Genomic DNA, 22,272 nt, shown 5'->3' with positions numbered 1-22,272 from the left:
ATATGTCTGTTACCTATGTCTATGAAGCAGATGTGTTACCTGTGTTTGTGCAGATGTGTGTTACCTGTATCTGTGCAGGATATGTCTGTTACCTATGTCTATGAAGCAGATGTGTTACCTGTGTTTGTGCATATATGTGTTACCTGTATTTGTTAAGGTTATGTCTGTTACCTATGTCTATGAAGCAGATATGTTACCTGTGTTTGTGCAGATGTGTGTTACCTGTATCTGTGCAGACTATGTCTGTTACCTGTGTTTATGAAGTAGACGTGTTACCTGTGTTTGTGCAGATGTGTGTTACATGTATCTGTGCAGGATATGTCTGTTACCTATGTCTATGAAGCAGATGTGTTACCTGTGTTTGTGCAGATGTGTGTTACCTGTATCTGTGCAGGATATGTCTGTTACCTATGTCTATGAAGCAGATGTGTTACCTGTGTTTGTGCAGATGTGTGTTACCTGTATCTGTGCAGGATATGTCTGTTACCTATGTCTATGAAGCAGATGTGTTACCTGTGTTTGTGCAGATGTGTGTTACCTGTATCTGTGCAGGATATGTCTGTTACCTATGTCTATGAAGCAGATGTGTTACCTGTGTTTGTGCAGATGTGTGTTACATGTATCTGTGCAGGATATGTCTGTTACCTATGTCTATGAAGCAGATGTGTTACCTGTGTTTGTGCAGATGTGTGTTACCTGTATCTGTGCAGGATATATCTGTTATCTATGTCTATGAAGCAGATGTGTCTTACCTGTACTTTTGCAGGAATAATTTCTGCTCAAAAGCTGCTTCTCTGTCCTGTCGTGTTCCTTTAATGATAGGGTAAAATGTGGATCTGGTGCCTGCCACTTTTCCTCTGTGGCTTTGCTCTGCAGTCTCCCCTATTTATATATCCTCTAGCCCAATTATAGAGAACCTGTGATTAAATTTGGTGTTTGTTTTCTTTTTTTTCTGAATAAATATTTGATGTAAAATAAAAAAACATTTTCATATTGACTTTAACCTTTCAATTTAAGATTGCTTTAGGGTATTGCATTTAGGAAAGTTTATTTTTTGTTTTGCATAAGAAGCACTGTCCTGCGGCCAGAATACATATTATAACAGAGAAAATAAAGTGTTAAACACAGTAGTGAGGGAAGTGCTGCTGTGATGTAAGATGTGCCTTAAAGATGTATCACAAGGGAAGGGAAAATATTTTTTTCAAAGCAGAGACAGGACTTAGAGGTTTTGCTGATAGGTACCCTAAATGGGGCAAAGACAAACTGTATAATACATTATCTCTACTATCTTTAACATTATCTTTGTACACTCTGCCCGTTATAACAGAAGTCCTAATCATATTCCAGAAGCGTGGTCTTTGAACAACTAAATTATGTTATCCTGACTGCCAAATATTCCCTGATGGATAGATGGGGTTAACACATGGTGCTGTCTATATCTTAGACCCCTAGTGTCGCCCCTTTTACTGATACCAGGCACTGTTCTTGGTTCTAACCCGACTGCACCACCCCTCCCCCATCCCTTCCGCTATCCATGGTCCTGATCTCAGATGCACCTGGGTGGTGCTAATCCCAGGAGCTATCCATGGTTGTAACCTCAAATATGCTTGATGGTGCTAATCCCAGGGGCTATCCATGGTTCTTCACATAAAGAGGACAGCAATGCCAAGTAATACAGGAGACAAAATATTATAAATGTTCCATAAGACGTAAATGTCCAAGTTAATGCTTGATAAGTGCATGGAGGTATGTAGGTGTGTAACAGTCAATGTCCCGTATTACTAAAAACTTGTAAGAGTCAGAGGGATAGTAATTTCACTCATTCCCCAAGTTGCTCCGTGAGCCAGACTCCGTTAAATGTAGAGGGTGGGTGTTAAAAACTCAGTATCGCTAGGCCGCTAGAGACTCCCTTTCGCACGCCCAGACCACGAGGTCCCACACTCCCACTGGGTAGTATTGCCGTTAAGTTACTCTGACAAAATTAGGGCTTCAATATTTTCTTACCCCAGTTGGTGGAAATTCCGATTATCCTAATTCTTTGAAGGTATAATCTAGATTTTATTAAAGACACAGAGACGAGTATTTTGCATATCTTTCTTTACTACTCATATGCAGCCTTTAAAAGTAAACCATAACATATATTGAAAATACAATAAGAAGCTAACATAAGAGCTACTTATAACACACAAGAAAAGCAGCCAATCAGAGAAGGGAGTTGACTATAAACTGACCCATATACTGTCAAACCTCTTCTTTCTTAACTGATGCTCACAAAGAACACAATATTAATGAACATGAAAAGTCCAAAAAGTCCAAAACAGCATATAATCACAGAAGCCAATGAAACGAAAAATTGATTGAAGAATTTCTTAGAACTCATGAAATTGATTGAAGAAATCAAAGCAGTCCAAATTCCCTTTGATGAAAGATGGTTATTTTGAAATGAAGGTTTAAATCCAGATAAAAGGAAGGGATTGCATTCAGATGGAAACTGTTAAAGACAAAAAATTAATAATAATATATATAATTGAAGAAAAAAGGGAGGGATATAACAACATATCTGAGCTGGGAAAATACTCGTCTCTGTGTCTTTAATAAAATCTAGATTATACCTTCAAAGAATTAGGATAATCGGAATTTTATTACAAGACCAGAGATTCCTATTTTGCAAGTTTAAAGCTTAATAGGAAAAAATAATTAGGAAAATAAATTAAGAGACGCGTGTTGAATGGGTCTGAAATAGAAATGTTTAAAAATGGAATCCAAAGACCAATCTGCCGCACTCAAAATTTGTTGAAGAGGGGCAGATTTTAGAAAGGCCTTCGAGGCAGCCGAACCTCTAACAGAATGAGCTGTAAAAGAGATATCGATACCAGCTTCTTTCATGACCCATTTAACCCATCTCGCAATGGAAGTAGAAGTGATAGGAGCATAAGGAGAAGCAAAAGAAATCAAAAGTTGATTGACAGAAGGTTTTCTGAAAGACAGAGTCCTTGATTCATAAGATTTCAGACATTCAACCACACAGAGAGAAGGTTCAGAAGGAAGATAAGGATAAAAAATGGAAGTAGAAAGAGTTTTAGTTCTACGGGAAAGTAAAAAGGTAACTCCTTCAGGGGAAAAACGTTTAGAATTCCAATCTAAAGCCTTAACATCAGAAACTCTTCTAAAAGAAATTAGGCAGATAAGGGTAGCAAATTTGGCAGAAAGTTGTTTTAAGGATAAAGAAACATTATTGGGCCAGGATTTAAAAAGGGAAAAAATTAGATCTACGTCCCAGAAAAATTCATGTTTAGGAACTGGAGGACGTTTTAATCTGATAGCTTTGAGAACCCTACAAATCAGAGGATGTTTGACTACAGAAAGGTTATTAATTAGATTATCTCGTGCAGAGATAGATGAACGATAAACATTAATAGTTCTGTAAGCAAGACCTGAATCAAAAAGATGAGACAGGAAATTGATAATTTCAGTTACATCTGAAGAAAAGGGATCCAAGTTTCTCCGCAAGCACCAGCAAGACCATTTAGACCATGCTGCAAAGTAGCATCTACGAGTCCCTGGGGCCCAGGAATCCTGGATGAGAGATTTAGCTCCTTCCAAAAGACCTCGGAGAGACCAGGGTCCCCTGATATCGTCCATGCTACTAGGAGAAGAGAACCTTGGAGAACTAGGCTGTGAAAATTGCCCTCCGGGTTCATGAGAAGATGAGGCAGGGGAGGAAACAGAATCAGGAGATTGATGGACATCTCCAGGAGAGAGGGCTACCACGATTGAGTCAGCCAAAAGGGGGTCACAATCGTTAAACGAAGAAGATCCCTGCGAACAGTTTAAATTGTCCTCGGAATCATTGAAAAAGGAGGGAAAGCGTAAGCTCTCTGAAAAGGCCAAGGATGGAGAAAAGCATCTATGGCCGCTGCCTCCGGATCCGGACGCCAGCTGAAATACGGACAAATTTGAAAGTTGGTCCTGGATGCAAAAAGATCCAAACAAAAGGGACCCCTGAGAGATTGGAGAGCAAGCAAAATGCTCCTGTCCAATTTCCAGTCACTGAAATCTGTCAAATGACGAGATCCCCAATCCGCAGCTGAATTGGATTGACCTGGAATATATTCTGCTTTGATAGAAATATTCCTGTCCAAACAAAGATGAATGAACTCTTTGGTTATATTGGACAAATCTCTGGATTTGGTACCTCCCAAACGATTGAGATACCGCACCGCTGAGATGTTGTCCATACGCAGGAGAATAGAAACTGGAGAAGAAAACTTGGCAAAACTTTTGACTGCAAACGAGCCAGCCAATAACTCTAAACAATTGATATGAAATTGTTTCTCTTCCAGAGTCCATTTGCCACCTGTGATGGAGGGACCACAATGAGCTCCCCAGCCTGAAAGACTGGTGTCGGATTCGATAATGAAATCTGGAGTCTTGCCAAAAATGGCACTTCCATTCCAGGCTTCTAAATGAGAAAGCCACCAGAAACGTTCATCCTTGGCTTCTGAAGAAAGGGGAATCAAATTAGAGTAAGAAAAACCTTTTCTCAAATGAAGAATTTTTAGTCTTTGGAGTTTGTGATAATGTAATGGAGCGGGGAATATAGCCTGAATAGAGGATGAAAGTAACCCTACTATCCTGGCTATAGTCCTGATAGGAACTGAATCCTTGGATAAAGTTTTCAAAATTTGTTTCTTGATGTTCTTCACTTTGTCTGAAGGAAGACTCAAGGTAGAGAGGACTGTATCTATCTGGAATCCTAGAAAAAACAAAGATTTGGTAGGGAGAAGAATTGACTTCTGTTTGTTCACAATAAAACCTAGAGATTCCAATAAGGAAATTGTTGGAGAAAGGTGATTCTGAAGAGATAAGAAATCTTGATCCATAATAAGAATGTCGTCCAAATAAATAATTAGACGAACACCCCGAAGTCTCAGCCAAGCTACCACAGGTTTTAATAACTTGATCAAAATCCAAGGAGCGGAGGACAGACCAAAAGAAAGGCAGGTAAAATTCCAAAATTGGCCTTTCCAACCGAAAGTCAAATATTTCCAATGCTCTTGGGCAATTGGAACCGTCAAATACGCGTCTGTGAGATCTAGACGAACTAACCAATCGTTTTCTCTCAGACATTCTCTTAAAAGATGAATGCCCTCCATCTTGAAATGATGGTAATGAACGTAAGCGTTAAAGGATTTTAGATTTATCACTGGTCTGAATTGATTGTTTTTCTTTTTGACCAGAAATAGGTTGCTTAAATAAGCATTGTGAAGGTAGAGAGCTGGCAAAATTGCTCTTTTGGAAAAAAGTGTTGAGATTTCGTCTTGAACCAGAAGTTCGTCGCTTTTGGAAAAATGGATAGGGTGAGGACGTTTTATTTGAATAGGTTGAGAAACAAATTATATGTGAATGCCTGAAACCGCTTGAAGAATCCAAGGGTCTGAGGTAATTGAAACCCAATTTTGGGCAAACAATGCGATTCTGCCACCAATTCTGTCTGGGGGAAAAAAAGAGTATGAGGAGGAAATAATGTACTTACTTGGAGCTTGTCTTGGCCTTGTTCTGCCCCTGAAACTTCTTTGATTCCATAGGCATCCTCTTGAAGGGAAAAAAGTGGAAGTTGAGGTTTCTTGGTAGTTCCTCTGATAATGTGACTGGAATCGGTTAGGATAGTGGGATTGATGTGCTTGGAAGTAGTGAGACCTGGATATGAATGGCTGACGGCCGGGAAAGCGGCCTCTGCCTCTCCCGGCCCTGTCAGAGAAATTCTGAGATGGATAAAAAAATTCTTAACTGAAGATTTTACCTTATTTTGGTTGGAAAAGGTGTTGACATATTGATTCAACTCCTTTAAATAAGAGTCTCCAAAAAGAAGACCATTGTTATCTGAAGCAATACTATTAGAAGCAAAGTCACATATTTTCAGGTCGATCTTTCGGAGAATATTACGACATCTCTCAAGAGACATGGCAGAGTTGGTATTACCCACAAAGCAAAGGAGTCTTTGGACCCATTCTCTAACCACAAAAGGGTCCAACGGAGCATTTTCAGCAACTCCCATTTCAGATAATTCAAACAGTTTAGTTAGGGGACCTACAGTGTCAAGAAGCTTAACTTGACAAATCTTCCACGATCTGTCAATACCCTTTTTTAATTTATACCCAGGGGCTCCAATAAATTTCAAAACTTTGGGGTCCACCTCAGGAGTGAGGGCAGCATTTTTTGGAAGAAGGGGGTGAGGGCATTCTGCTCTCATTTTATTTCTAGCTTGTTTCTTTAGAGGTTTGCGAAGCTGAAAATCAATAAATTTCGCAACATCAATTGATGGACACCATTCCGATGAACGGGGATGATGTAACTCATCTGGATTGAATCTCGGGTTACCAAGACAATCCAAAAATTCATTTTCTTCTTCCTCATTAAATTTTTTTAAAAGCTTGTTAATTTTTTTATGTTTTTTGGCAGCTGGAGAATAATTAGAATCATCCGAATTATTGAATGAATCGGAATTAATATCAGTGTAATAATCTTCATCAGAAGAGTTAGAATTAGAGGAAGACATTTTTTCAACATTTTTTTACTTTAGATTTTGATTTTAATTTTGACATTAAAATAGAATCCACCATTTGGGAACCCTTGGGGTGCAGGGTCCGTTTAACAGCTGTTTTAGTTCCTTTGCTGTGAGGAAAAGGGTCAGAAAGTAACTGACGTGATTTAACAATTAATTTCTTGCTTGCTTGCACAGCAATAGATGGATTCTTTCTTTTTAAAGACTTTTTTGAATCCTTTATACCCATTAAAGTGGTCATTTTATTGAACAATTTACTCATAGAAGAGTCTATCATAACTTGCACGGAATGTGCAGTTAAAGGGTTACTCCCTTCAGGGACTTCAGACATGTTAAATATAGAAGTTAAAAGTTTTTTTAAAAATATATGGATTAAGTAAATAAAATAATCTAAATTTCCAGCTGAATAAATGAATTTGTATAGAAAAAATATATATAAATATTGCAATAAAACTTTTGTAAGAAAAGCAGATCACAATAATAAACTTTTTATCACAGAAAACTTATTAGATAAATATTAATTAAAGCTAAGTGTAGGATTTACTGTAGCTGCTATAATCTGGCCACAAGATCGCAACGGAGGCAAGTATAAGTGAAGAAAAGAGCAGCCGGAATGAAACACTGTTGCTATTTAGCCACCAGAGCTGAAATGAGGCGTCTCTCCCACACGTCAGGCAAGAGGGTGGGAAGAGAGCCTCAGGACAGCCCCTAAAATGGCGGCGCCGACTTGCGCAGGAGAATGGAGCCTGAAATGGATACCCAGGCAAGCAGAGCAGTGTAAGAGCGGCGAGAGAGACCGCAACACAATAAATAGCTATCACAAGAGGTAAAAACGGAAGGGGAAAAAACGGATAGGTGAACCAACGAATATTAGAAAAAAGGGGTTAAAAGAGGTATTTGAAAAATAAACAGAAAAAACGCACAAAAAAGGGGGAAAAATGACAAAAGGCAAACAAATAAGAATCAATACAAGAACAAATGAAAATAAATATATATAAACAAAATAAGCAAAACAAAAACTTTATTTGATAATAAGAAACACTATGTGGTGGAGTACTTATCTTATTGATGAGCAGCAAAAGAAAGAGGAGGTTTGACAGTATATGGGTCAGTTTATAGTCAACTCCCTTCTCTGATTGGCTGCTTTTCTTGTTTGTTATAAGTAGCTCTTATGTTAGCTTCGTATTGTGTTTTCAATATCTGTTATGTTTACTTTTAAAGGCAGCATATGAGTAGTAAAGAAAGATATGCAAAATAGGAGTCTCTGGTCTTGTAATAAAATCCCCTCTTCAGGTCATGCTCCGTGATCTATATCCCTGGCCGTGAGAGTCAGTAATACAGGAAACCTCTCTCCTGCCATATACGTGGCTCTGATCTGTCAATGTTCTCTCCATTAAAAAAACAAACAAACACTAATTTACACAAAATAAAAAAGAAACTAAACTAAACTGCCAATGGCCCTTAAAATTGCCTTTTGCGGGGCATTGTCCCAAAGAAATCAGCTCTTTTATCTGTAATAAAAATACAAACAATCCCCCAACAGTAAAACCCACCACCCACACAACCAAACCCCCCAAATAAAATCCTAACTAAAAAAAACCTAAGCTCCCCATTGCCCTGAAAAGGCCATTTGTATGGGCATTGCCCTTAAAAGAGAATTTAGCTCTTTTTCCGCCCAAACCCTAAGCTAAAAATAAAACCCACACAATAAACTCTTAAAAAACACTAACCCTGAAGATCCACTTACAGTTTTTGAAGACCAGACATCCATCCTCAATGAAGCCGGGAGAAGTCTTCATCCAAGCGGCAAGAAGTGGTCCTCCAGACAGGCAGAAGTCTTCATCTAGACGGCATCTTCTATCTTCATCCGTCCGGTGCGGAGCGGCTCCAACTTCAAGACATCAGGCGCGGAGCATCCTCTTCTGACGACGGCTCTTCTTGAATGAAGGTTCCTTTAAGTAACGTCATCCAAGATGGCTCCCCTTGAATTCTGATTGGCTGATAGAATTCTATCAGTGTACTTTTTAGTGTACTTTTTAGCACTTTAGTTATGAGTTTTATGTTACAGCTTTGTAGCGTAAAACCCATAACTACTGACTTTCAGTTTATGGTATGGATCTTGACGGTATTGGCTGTACCGCTCACTTTTTGGCCTCCCAGGCAAACTCGTAATACCAGCGCAAAGGAAGTCCCATTGAAAAAGGACTTTTTGAAAGCTGCGGTAGTTATGTTGCGTTACGGCCAAAAAAGTGTGCGGTGCAGCTAAACCTGCAAAACTCGTAATACCGGCGGTAGTGAAAAAGAGCCTTAACACTGCTTTTTCACTCATACCGCAAAACTCGTAATCTAGCCATTTGTTTGTTGTTCCACGGTTCTTACCTCAGATACGCTCAATGGTGCTAATCTCAAGCGCTATCCATGGTTCTGACCTCAAATGTGCTCTGTGGTGCTAATCCCAAGAGCTATCCATGGTTCTGACCTCAGATGCATTCGGTGGTGCTAATCCCATGAGCTATCCATGGTTCTGACCTCAAATGAGCTTGATGGTACTAATCCCAGGAGTTATCCATGGTTCTGACCTCAAATGTGCTCGGTGGTGCTAATCCCTTGAGCTAACCATGGATCTGACCTCAAATTTGCTTGGTGGTGCTAATCCCAGGAGCTATCCATGGTTCTGACCTCAAATGCGCTCAGTGATACTAATCCCAGGAGCTATCCATGGTTCTGACCTCAAATGCGCTCGGTGATACTAATCCCAGGAGTTATACATGGTTCTGACCTCAAATGCGCTTAGTGGTGCTAATCCCAGGAGCTATCCATGATTTTGACCTCAAATACGCTCAGTGGTACTAATCCAAGGAGCTATCCATGGTTCTGACCTCAGATGTACTAGGTTATGCTAATCCCAGTATTTCCTTTTTAAGGAAGTGTTTTGTGCAATATCATTTAAGGGAAATAGGGATCCTCTGTTTCAACTGTTTTGCTTTTAGCAATGATTTCAGTATTTTGCAGTTTTCAATCACTTTTTTTTTTTTTTAATCCCATGAGCTATCCATGGTTCTGACCTCAGATGCGCTGGGTGGTGCTAATCCCAGGAGCTATCCATGGTTCTGACCTCATATGTGCTTGGTGGTGCTAATCCCAAGAGCTATCCTTGGTTCTGACCTCAAATACGCTCATGTGCTGTTCATGGTTCCGACCTAGGATGCGCCCTTTTGCTGTTCATGGTTCTAACCATAGCTGCACACCTTACTGATAATCCCTTGCGCTGTCCATGATTCTGACCACAGGTGTGTTCCTTCCTGCTGATTTCTTGCGCTGTTTATTATTGTCATCCCAATTAAAAAACGCCCTTCTGTCGATGGCGCTGTCCCTGATTCTAACTTCAGCTGCTGATCCCTTGAGCTGTCCATTATTCTGATCCCAACTGCGCTCTCTCCTACTGAATCCTGCGCTGTCCCTGATTCTAACTCCATCTGCGCTCTCTCCTACTGATCCCTGTGCTGTCCCTGATTCTAACTCCAGCTGTCCTCTCTCCTATTGATCCCTGCGCTGTTCCTGATTTAACCTCCAGCTGTGCTCTCTCCTATTGATCCATGTGCTGTCCCTGATTATAACTCCAGCTGTGTTCTCTCCCACTGATCCCTGCGCTGTCCCTGATTCTAACTCCAGCTGCATTCTCTCCTATTGATCCCTGTGCTGTCTATGATTCTGATCCTAGCACACTCTCACCTGTTGATCTATTGCACTGTCCATGGATCTTAACCAGGAGCTCCCTGAATGTGATCTTGGTCCTAGTTTCTCAACCTGTGGTGCATGTACCCCTGGGGGTACTTGGGGCATTGGCAAGGGGTACTCCAGGGATTGGCATTCATTATTATTTTTTCCTGCTGTAGTTATTGTAAACCTGACATATCAAAGAAAGCTGTGTTTCTCATTTCTACCCTTAAGCACTCCTAACAGGGCAGAGTGTGAGTATTGCCTACCTAGGTTAGACAACTGCTCAATCACTGATTCACCTCCAATTAGTAGAACCTTAGATTGGCTTAGATCTGACTTGTTAGTAACAAATGAGGGCTAGAGTTGAGCTTTACTGATATGAACAGAGAAAGTTTACTACTTTGACCAAGTGTCACAGAGAGAGACAAGTGGCAGATAATTGTGCCACTGTGAAATAGGCAAAGTGCATCATAATGAAGTATGCCACAGTAAAAACGAGACAGATAAACTGTGTATGAAATGGTTAATAAAAATGGAAAGATGGTACCATAAATATTACTTCCCTCAACATGCAGAAAATAGTTGGTTTTCCTCTGTTTTAATGTAAGAGGCTCAGTAATTGCATCTAATTATTAATATCAATGGTCTATATATCTGTGTTTTATGTTATTACAATAACGTAATTTTGCCAAATATTAAATTCCAGAAAACATAAATCAAATATCAGATTCCTACTGTATATATTTACTTCATTAACATATCTGATACAAGCTTGTGAAATCAAGTGATACACATTATTTCCATTTTTATGTAAAAGATCAATACTATTTGTACTACAGTTGGGGTACATAGAAATCAAATGAATGCTTGCAGGGATACTTGCTACAAAAAGGTTGAGAAACACTGATCTAGGTGATATTCAACATGTTGATTCCTTGTGCTATCTATTGGCCCTAATTCATGAGATCATGCTGAATTCAGCTACTGTTTACGGTGCTAATCTGAACTCCTTTACATACTGCAAATCTCAACCGTTTTTCCTAAATAGTTTAACCTATTGAGAGAATCAGCAGCATTTATTTACATGAAATTACCTATGCCTATTAGCGTCTAATGCATGCTACTGTTTTTATATTAAATAGATTTCATATATTATTTGACTATATAGGTACAATGGGCTCAATATATTAAAGGGTCATGAAACCCAATTTTTTTCTTTCATGATTAAGATAGAGAATGCAATTTTAAATAACATTCTAATTTACTAATCATTTTTTCTTCATTCTTTTGGTATCTTTATTTGAAAAGGCAGGAATGTAAGCTTAGGAGCTGATCCATTTTTTGTTTAGCACTCTGTGTAGTGCTTGCTGATTGGTGGCTACATTTAATCTAATAATAATAACTAATACATGACCTAAATTAATAAAATTGTCTTAGTACACTGTCAGAAAAAAAATTGCAAAGATTTTACCTTTAGGGGTACAACAGCTTGTCACTGGGGCAGTACCCTCAAAGGTACACCCGCTGTATCCTTTAACATGGGTACAAATTGGTTCCCCTTGCAGATTGTACCTTTCAAAGGCAAATATGTACCTTTGGTAACTAGATTGTGTAATGCTCGTGGGATATTCCACTATCAGACCAAACTCAGCCAGTAGTCTTCTTATCCCGGCGTCGAGTCGGAATGATAGGGAATATCCCAGAGCAGAGAAAGTTTGCAAGTTGAGGTAAGCAGCACTCACCACAGGCAGGATAGCCTTCTGGCGGCAACAGACAGGGAATCAAAGAATGGAAGTTCAAAGGTAAACCACTAGAATGGTCCGGCAGGCATGGTTTGGTAAAGCAGTCCAGAGGTAAACCACTAGGATGGTCAGGCAGGCAGGGTCTGGCAACGGTAAAGCAGTCCAGAGGTAAACCACTAGGATGGTTAGGCAGGCAGGGTTTGGCAATGGTAAAGCAGTCCAGTGGTAAACCACTAGGATGGTTAGCCAGCAGTTTAGGGGTTAACAGGCAGAGTGGTCAGACAAGCAGAGTTCAGCAGCAGTAAATCAATCCAGCAGTTTAGGGGTTAACAGTCAGAGTGGTCAGACAAGCAGAGGTCAGCAACAATATAACAGTCCAGCCCTCACGTCAAGTGCATGCCAACTTTTATCTTGCGCGCTTCACAGGACTGCAATACCTGTCTTAAACTAGCACAGGACTATTAACCTGTCTAGAGGGATTTATCACCAGTGCCGACAGGACTCACACCTTCGCACAAACCCTGCTTCTTTCTTTACTGCAGGAATCCCTTCTAACCCTTTATCATATATTACCAACACCTATTACAAAAAATAAAACCAACTAAATTTAGGTTCAGATTCACAGAGGGAAAGCAGAGTAAAAAAAACACTCATCTACTCACCCCATGTAAATCCCACGAGCTGACACCAGAAACTGTTAGGCGTTGTTTTCAGGAGGGGGTGTCAGTTCAGAACTGGGCATCGGGCACACCGTACCAACTGGAAATTAATACATTATTTGTTCAGGACGTCCATGAGAATATATTTCAGACCACGCAGCTATGATTCCAAAAGCTATTCTGTTTATTGCAAGTTGAAAGGCACTTCTTATAGCCAAGAGTTACAGCGTATAGGGTTAACAAGTGACATATTCATAATTACATCATCTTACATAGTATTTCTGCAAGAACAAAGAAACTCATTTAAAATATAATTGGAAGAAAAGGAGTGTTAGGGAGTCATTTCTACAGAAATACCTAACTTCAGATAACAGTAAATCTGAGCCTCATAGCCCAGCACAAATCAAGGCTGTTTGACATCTTGTAGAGATAACAATGCATCCAAGCACATCGTCAGGGTCATTCTCAGGGCTATTCTAGCTATGCAAGTCTCCCTAGCATCAGCATATTTCTCATTACATAATAAATAAATAATAAACCACTATAATAAAAGGTTATTGAGACAAGATGGATGCCAAAGACAAAATGGCCGCCAAGAACAAGATGGCGCTGGTCATGCTAACAATAATTCCTAACACCAGCATACAGCAATAATAACACTCAGGAGAACACTAAGTAACACCTATACTTGGGCAGTGATAGATAGCAAGTGAGTAACTTACATAGGTGCTGGGTTTGCGCCACAGGAGATCCTGACCAGCTCCAGAACGGAGGAAGCGTGCAGCGATGACGTCACCGCCGCACGCAGAGAGGAGCCGACTCCCCCCTAGGCAATGAGTAAAACAGCAGGCTGCGCCTGTATCTGGAGTCCAGGATCTTAGCAACCTCATATTCAGGGTCACCACGGAACAGGAGTGGAGGAGGAGGAGCCAAGTATATCTATACTTGATGTAAGGCTTAAGTAGTGATATGTGGAAGACTGGGTGTATGTGCATGGTTTTGGGCAAGGCCACTTTGTAGGCAACAGGAGACAGTCTTTTCAGTACTTTGTATGGACTGATAAACCTAGGTCCCGATTTGTGACAGGGTTGACTAAGATGAATATGTTGAGTAGAGACCCAAACACGTTCACCTACCGAGATGGCACGTACAGAAGTTCTATGACGATCAGCAAATAATCTAGAAACAGCTGAACATAGCTGAGAGCGAATACGTTGCCAATGAGTGATGAATTCAGTAACGTGTCGGTCTGCAGCAGGAACCTCTGAGGACTGAGCAGAATGAGGGAAGACACAAGGTTGATATCCTGCTGCTGCTTAAAATGGAGAACATCGAAGAGAAGAGTGCCAATGAGTGTTTCTTGCCAGCTCAGCTAGGGGTAACAACTCAGACCAGTTGGTATGGAGAGCATTGACAAAGGCTCTAAGGTAAGCTTTGAGATCCTGGTTTACTCTCTCAGTTAGTCCATTGGTCTCAGGATGGTAGCCAGAAGACAAGGAAACAGTGGTTCCAATCAACTTACAAAAGGCTCTCCAAAAGATAGAGATGAACTGTGGACCTCTGTCGGAAACAATATTCACAGGAATGCCATGAAGTCGTACCACATGCAAGAGAAAAAGAGACGATAATTCTTTGGCAGAAAGCAGTTTGGTTAGGGGTACAAAATGAGTCAGTCTGGAAAAGTGATCCACCACAACCCAGATAACTGTATGGTGGTCAGAAGGAGGAAGGTCCACAATGAAATCCATTGTTATGTGTATCCATGGTTGTTTGGGAATGGACAATGGTTGGAGCAAGCCTGGAGGCAGGGATCAGGGAGTTTTGTTGGCAGCACAAGTTGTGCAGGCTTTCACATAATCCTGTGCGACAGACTTCATAGTAGGCCACCATACATGTTGGGAAAGACACTTAAAAGTCCTTGTCAAACCAGGATGTCCTGATAGTTTACTATTATGAGCCCAGGACAGCACAGGAGTGCGTAGCTTCAGAGGTACAAAAAAGATATCGGAAGCCACGGGGGATTCAAAAGGTTTACTAGACTGGGCACGTTGCAGTCTTTGAAGAAGGGTGGTGTTCAGTTGAGCAACCACACAGGAGGGAGGTATGATGTGTTCAATAGGAGCTTCAGAGGAATCACTTGAGTGAGGAAACAGCCTTCTTGTTTTTGGTCCCAGGAAGATAAGAGACCACAAAGTTAAAACGGGAAAAGAATAAGGCCCACCTGGCCTGTCGAGGATTAAGTCAATGAGCAGTCTCTAAGTAAGTCAGATTCTTGTGGTCGGTGAAAATCTGAATGGGATTGGCGGTGCCTTCTAACCAATGGCGCCATTCAGTCAAGGCCATCTTAATGGCTAAGATTTCATGATTACCCACATCGTAATTCCTCTCTGCAGGAGTAAAGCATTTGGAAAAAAAAGGCTACAGGGTGCGACTTGAAGGTTAAAGGATCCCTTTGGGTTAGAACTGCTCCAGCCCCTATTTCGGAGGTATCAACCTCTAAAGTGAACTGTAGGTCAGGATCAGGATGGCGGAGCAGAACAGAATGCCTTTTTAAATGAGTGAAGGCATATATGGCCTCAGGGGGCCAATGTTTGCAGTCTTGTTAATTCCATAAGTGGAGCAACTGTTTGAGCAAAGCTCTTAATAAACTTGCGCCAATAATTGAAGAACCCCAAGAATCTCTGTAATTCATTTAATGAAGTAGGTTGAGGCCATTCTAAAACTGCGGTGAGTTTGGCAGGATTCATGGCAAAACCTTCTTTCTAGATGACATAACCAAGGAACTGGATCTGAACTTGATTAAACTCTCATTTTTCTAGTTTGGCTACCAAAGAATTGTGTCTGAGACATTGAAGTACCTGTTTCATGTGCTTATGATGCTCCTCCAGAGTGGAAGAGAAAATAAGGATGTCATCCAGGTAGAAGATGACAGTGCGATTAAGGAGGTCACGGAAGACATTGTTGACAAACACCCCTGCCTGGAAGACTGCAGGGGTGTTACAGAGCCCAAAGGGCATTACGAGGTATTCATAATGCCCTGATCTTCGGTTAAAGGCAGTCTTCCATTCGTGGCCTGGGAAGATACAGATCAGATTGTAAGCTCCACGTAAGTCCAGTTTGGTGAAAAATCGAGCATTCTGGAGTGAGTCATACAGTTCGGTGATCAAAGAAATGGGATAGCGATTCTTGATAGTTATGTTGTTCAAGGCCCTGTAGGCGATGCAGGGTCTGAGCCCACCATCCTTCTTACTGATTAAAAAGAAGCCTGCCCCAGCAGGAGAGGAGGAAGGGCGAATGAAACCTTTAGCTAGGTTCTCTTGGATGTACTCCTCCATGGATTTGGTTTCAGCTTTGGAGAGTGGATAAGTACTCCCTTTAGGAAGTGGGACTTCGGGAAAGAGATCAATTTTGCAGTCATAAGGATGGTGGGGTGGTAGCATGTCAGCTGACTTTTTCTCAAACACATCTGCAAAGTCTGTATATACTGAGGAAAGGTTTGGAGGAGCCTGTATACTGGCTATGGGGATGCAGAGCAGAGAAGTGACTTTAGCAAGGCAGGAGTGGAAACAGGAGGTACCCCAGGAGGCCAGTTGTCCTTCAGCCCTGTCTAACTGTGGATTGTGTATCTGAAGCCATGGAAAACCAAGGATGACAGGCTGTGCTGGGGAATGAAAGACCTCGAACTGCAGCTGTTTGGTATGAAGGACTCCCACAGTCAGGGGTGCTGGCTCAAAATGGATCAACCCTGAACCAAGGCGGGTGCCATCCAGAGTAGTTATTTTGAGACAATGTCTTTTCTGAAGAGGCAAGCCAGCATGAATCATAAAACGGTGATCCAGAAAATTTCCAGCTGCCCCTGAATCAATGAAGGCTTGAGTGTGGATAGTATTCTGAAGGAAGGTAAGGATAACAGGTATCCTGAATCCAAGAGGAGCTTTTCCCAGCCGAATGTCACAATTCTTTAGTTGGTGGGTGTTAGATCCACAATAAAAGCATAGTCTCAATCTCCTTCTTCTCTGTCTTTCAGACTCTGAGGGTTTGAAGGATGAGAGATCCATGGGTTCCTCCACTGGCGTAACTGGAGCTGTTGAAGGGGTAGAGGAAACTGCAGAAACCGGACGAATAGAAGGACGAGAGGGAAGGACCCTCCGAGTTCTGTCTCTCTCGGCTTGTCTCTCCTGGAACCTAGAGTCCAGACTGATACAAAGTGTTATAACGTCATCCAAAGAAGGAATATCATGATAAGTGAGTTCATCTTTGATGCGTTCATGCAGACCCCTCCTAAAGGCTGCCTTGAGCGCACTGCCATCCCAAGTGGTTTCAAGTGCCAAGGTGCGAAACTCGATGGTGAATTGTGCCACAGTTCTATTGCCCTGGCGGAGATCCAGGAGAGAAAATTCTGCAGCAGAAGTACGGCCAGAAGTCTCAAACACAGAAGAAAATGCAGAAATGAAGAGATCAGCATCATGCACGAGTGGAGCGTTCTGTTCCAAAAATGGGGACCCAGGCTAGGGCCTTGTCTTTCAGTAAGGAAATGATAAAGGTGACCCTTGATTGGTGAGACTGAAAAGTGTGAGGATCGTTACGGAAGTGCAACCTGGTTAAGAAAAACCCTACAATCAATAGTACCTTCATATTTGTCAGGCAATGGTACCCGGGGAATGCTTCCAGAAGAAGGGGAAGAAGCATCAGTACTATGAGCGGAGACTGGCAACAACAGGAGTGGTATTCCTTGCTGCAACTAGTCTGCTCTTGCTACCTCATTTGGCTCCATGGCCCAAGTATAATGTAATGTTCATGGGATATTCCACTATCAGACCGAACTCGGCCAGTAGTCTCCATATTCCGGCGTCGAGCCAGAATGATAGGGAATATCCCAGAGCAGAGAAAGTTCACAAGATGAGGTAAGCAGCACTCACCACAGGCAGAATAGTCTTCTGCGGCAACAGGCAGGGAATCAGAGAAAGGAACGGCAGGCAGGGTTTGGTAATGGTAAAGCAGTCCAGAGGTAAACCACTAGGATGGTCAGGCAGGCAGGGTCTGGCAATGGTAAAGAAGTCCAGAGGTAAACCACTAGGATGGTCAGGCTGGCAGGGTTTGGCAACGGTAAAGCAGTCCAGAGGTGAACCACTAGGATGGTCAGGCAGGCAGGGTTTGACAACAGAGAGGCAATCCAGAGCAATAGGGGTTAATCAAGCAGAGTATTTAGACAGGCAGGGTTCAGCAATAGTATATCAATCCAGCAGTTTAGGGGTTAACAGGCAGAGTGGTCAGACAAGCAGAGTTCAGCAGCAGTACATCAATCCAGCAGTTTAGGGGTTAACAGGCAGAGTGGTCAGACAAGCAGAGGTCAGCAGCAGTAAATCAATCCAGCAGTTTAAGGGTTAACAGGCAGAGTGGTCAGACAAGCAGAGGTCAGCAGCAGTAAATCAATCCAGCAGTTTAGGGGTTAACAGGCAGAGTATTCAGACAAGCAGAGTTCAGCAGCAGTAAATCAATCCAGCAGTTTAAGGGTTAACAGGCAGAGTGGTCAGACAAGCAGAGTTCAGCAGCAGTAAATCAATCCAGCAGTTTAGGGGTTAACAGGCAGAGTGGTCAGACAAGCAGAGGTCAGCAGCAGTAAATCAATCCAGCAGTTTAGGGGTTAACAGGCAGAGTGGTCAGACAAGCAGAGGTCAGCAACAATATAACAGTCCAGCATAGAGCAATAATAACACTAAGGAGAACACTAAGTAACACCTATACTTGGGCAGTGATAGGTAGCAAGTGAGTAACTTACATAGGTGTTGGGTTTGCGCCACAGGAGATTCTGACCGGCTCCAAAATGGAGGAAGAGTGCGGCGGTGACGTCATCGCCGACTCCCCTCCTAGACAACGAGCAAAACAGTTGGTGTTGTGTCCCTAGCAACAGCTAGAGTTGCGCCGCATGACAGATTGGACCTCAGTGCTATGGTACGATAATGTACCCTTAAGAAATGGTGCAATTTTGGACTTTTAAGGGTACTGTAGTGACAAGCCATTTGTACTTCATGATGGCAAATTTGCACTCAACACAGCATATTAAAATGCTGTTCCATCAAATTTATTATATTACATTCAAATATGCATTCATGTAATGTGTACTTTTTCAGACAGTATTACAATAGCCAAACTGCAGTATTATAAGTTTGGTTAGTGTAGCCAAACAGCAGGTCCCAAGACTGCTTCAGGAATTCCTGAAAGAACTAGGATAAACAACCAATTCCAAAAGGAGCTACTCAAAATGTTTTATTTCACTCTGTACTAGACTCGAACAACACCCCATTAAACTTAGGATGATATGCCACATAAACTATAAGTATATAAAAACATATAGACATAATAATAATAATAAAAATGTAACTCTAACGAAAGTAAGGGGGATTCAGGGGAGGGATAAACGATAAAACTTACAACCATACATTGAATTGTCACTCTATGCAAAATATATGCAAATTAGTCTAGTTCCCCAGTAGTGAACCTTCTACCAATAGATGGAGCTGTGTTACACATGTCAAGGAACTTTCAACCAATAGATGGCGCTATGGTGTGTTACACAATGTCCATGTATGTGACTGGGGAATGGTTACAATTTTATTTTTTTAAAACAGGTTCTTAGGGGGGCGGAGCCTGGACGCGACTAAGATGGACACATAATCCTGGAGCTCCATAAAACCGGCTCCATATCACAGTCGTTGAGACCCATGTAACCTATCAAACCTGCAGAAAACATCTCCAGAAGAAGCGGTGAGGTAGTGGAAGTAAGTGGAAGCGATAAGAAATCTCACACACACGATGCGCAAATGAATCCGGGCGCCATCTTGGAAAGCTGAAAACAGCAGTAACACCACATGGGAGGCTCTATAACCCTCAACAAGCACAAGTAAGGCATAATATCACCAAGGGGCACTACACTAACATTATGGCATAGCCGGATATGAGCCTACCTTTAACCTCACTACCAGGCTAACCGCAAAGACTCCGGGTACAGAGCTCCAGAGCCCTACCTGTAAACAACAGAGATGTAGGAAAATTTCTAGGCCAGAGCTCAGTTTACGACTGCACGCTCTATGCAGAAAAAGAAAGCAAAGTTTCTTATTATAAATATTGAGGACGGATTTACTGTATAGCTGCTGTGGAAAACTGGCTATTTAACTCACAGAAACTGCCAAATACAGGAACTCTCCAAAAAACACAGAGTAAAAGAGGGGAAAACAAAACAAACACTCAGTGGTATAACTCTCACTACTGTTGACTCTGAGCCTGGAGGGCAGCAACCCATTTTAAGGGGAAAAGACTGCAAACCCTATACAAGCATTAGGTCACTTCAAACCAAAACCACTGTAATAAGGAATCCTCAGAGCAACACTTCCTCTGTGACACCTCTAGCTTGCTCCTTGGGCCAAAACTGTGGCTCAGGACATCTGATAATGGCTGCAAAAAAAACGATAAAACCTATAAAAATCACCAAGAACACTCCTGCAAAAGACTCTTTAATAAGCAACTTCTTTAATACACAGACCAGAGCATCACCATCATCAGATCTGGGACTTCCAGGCACCCCGGACAGAGAGCTTAGTTCCTCAGGCTCTATCTCACCTACACATGACTTAACCATGCAAGTCCCAACTTCTTTACTGTCATCCCTTGCTTCTAAGTATTGAAGCACTGGAGGACAACTCAGATTTAATCAAAGAGGACGCCAATATGCTCCAAAATCAATCTGCTCAACACTCTTCCTTTATAGATACTTTAAACGACAAAATCGAAGACCTAGAGAACCACAGCCGTAGGAAAAATTTAAGGATAAGGGGAGTCCCTGAGTCTGTCCTTCCAAAAGACCTGCCAACTTACCTACCAGCCCTATTTCAACATCTCACCGGGTCTCAATCAGCGGACAGCATACAGTGGGACAGAGCCCACAGATCGCTAAGACCTAGGCCACCAGATACTGCTCCACCACGGGACATCATAATTAAATTTAGCCAATACAGAGAGAAAGAAGCACTGCTAAACTGTTCTCGGAAAAACCAACCAGTACATTTCAGAAGTAATGTCCTTCAATTTTACACTGACCTCTCCACACACACGCTCCAAAGACGCCATGAACTTAATCCTCTTACATCTCTTCTGAGACAAAAGAGAATTCTGTACAAATGGGGATTCCCATTCCACCTATATGTCCTGCATGAAAACCAGAAACTGTCCTGTAGAACCATTGAAGATGTTCCTAACTTTTGCAAGGCGTTGGATCTAGACCCCCCGCTGCATCGAGTAGACTTCAACCCCTAACCGTACAAGTGGCAACGAGTTCATCCTTCTGCAAAAGACAAATCCCAAGCTTCACACTCATCTCCTCCAAGGAAGAAGGCATCCATGACTCATCTGGAACCCCACTTAAAGCAATGGGAACCTGTAGACAACTAAGCGTATTCTTCAACTCAGTTGCCTACTTTGAAGACTACCTCTGGACATTTCTAACTATATAAAGAGACTTCATACCTCTCAGACTGCCTTGACACTAAAAAAAAGAGGGTAAGACTATGGCAATGTTATTTCTCCTTATGTTTTGCTCTCCCCTTGTTCTCCTCCCCTCCTCACCCCAATGTTACACAAGCCCACTTGAAACTACCTTACGAATTACTGTTTTAAAAAAAAAAAAAAAATGTCATTGTTACCAATGATTGAAATTATGTTCTTACTAATTAATGCTGCTTAAGGAGCTGGTTACCACCTCCAGCCATCCGCCTGATCAAGCTAATTGTGACTTCTACTGGCTACCCAGTCGCAATGCACTAAACTGGTGCCCCCAGATGTTTTCTGGGGAGCGTGATCGGCCTAATGGTTTGTTTCATATTGTTGTTTATATTTCTGTTGATATGTTGCTTCTTGTTTAAGTTATATGAGGTACATTTATCTGATATCCTAAGGTCAGGGAGGGTCCCAGTCAATTTTCACATTTTATACAATAAGTAACAAATGGCCCCAAAAGACAAAGATAAACACATATCCCTAATAACTCAAAATGTTAAGGGTTTCAATTCACCACAGAAAAGATCCCTAGCCCTATCAGACTTCAATAAGAAAGGAGAAGACATTCTCTTTTTGCAAGAAACCATTTTCAAAAATTAAAAGAACCCAAATACTTCAGTCCCTTGTACACACAGCACTTTCATAGCTCCTACGAACTGAAGAAAAATGGAGTGAGCATCCTGATAAGCAAACATATTCCCTTCATGCACTTACAAACCCATATAGATTTGGAGGGCAGACTTCTATGTGTCTTTGGCTTACTTTATGGAACTCCAACTACACTGATAAATATATATGCACCTAACACTAAGCAGCTACCGTTCTTCAAAAAAAGCTTCAAGCAAATATTAAATTTCTCAAAGGGAATGATATTCTTTGGAGGTGATTTCAATATCCCCTTCCAGCCAAGCATTGATAGCATAAATCCACACCCCACTACTTCAAAAAGCACCATTAGACATTTATGGAAAATCATGCGAGATCAGAACCTATATGATATATGGAGACTTTTAAACCCCATCAAAAGGGATTATAC

The 22,272-nt window shown here is 41.5% G+C and overlaps 1 protein-coding gene across 1 annotated transcript in view; it reads right to left on the bottom strand.

The window, feature by feature from the left end:
* The window catches only part of LOC128647258 (uncharacterized), a 73,848-nt gene extending 67,289 nt beyond the window's left edge, over positions 1 to 6,559 (bottom strand). The window contains exons 1-2 of the mRNA XM_053700051.1: positions 5,804 to 6,559; positions 753 to 882 (exon numbers count right to left, since the gene is read on the bottom strand). Coding sequence (XP_053556026.1) covers positions 753 to 882; positions 5,804 to 6,559 — 886 coding nt within the window. The remainder of the gene's footprint in view (positions 1 to 752; positions 883 to 5,803) is intronic.
* Positions 6,560 to 22,272: the final 15,713 nt, after the last annotated feature.

The sequence above is a fragment of the Bombina bombina genome, chromosome 2 (assembly GCF_027579735.1).
Source record: "Bombina bombina isolate aBomBom1 chromosome 2, aBomBom1.pri, whole genome shotgun sequence".
NCBI lineage: Eukaryota > Metazoa > Chordata > Amphibia > Anura > Bombinatoridae > Bombina > Bombina bombina.
Note: the sequence above shows the minus strand (reverse complement) of the source record. Positions and strands in the feature narration are given on the sequence as shown.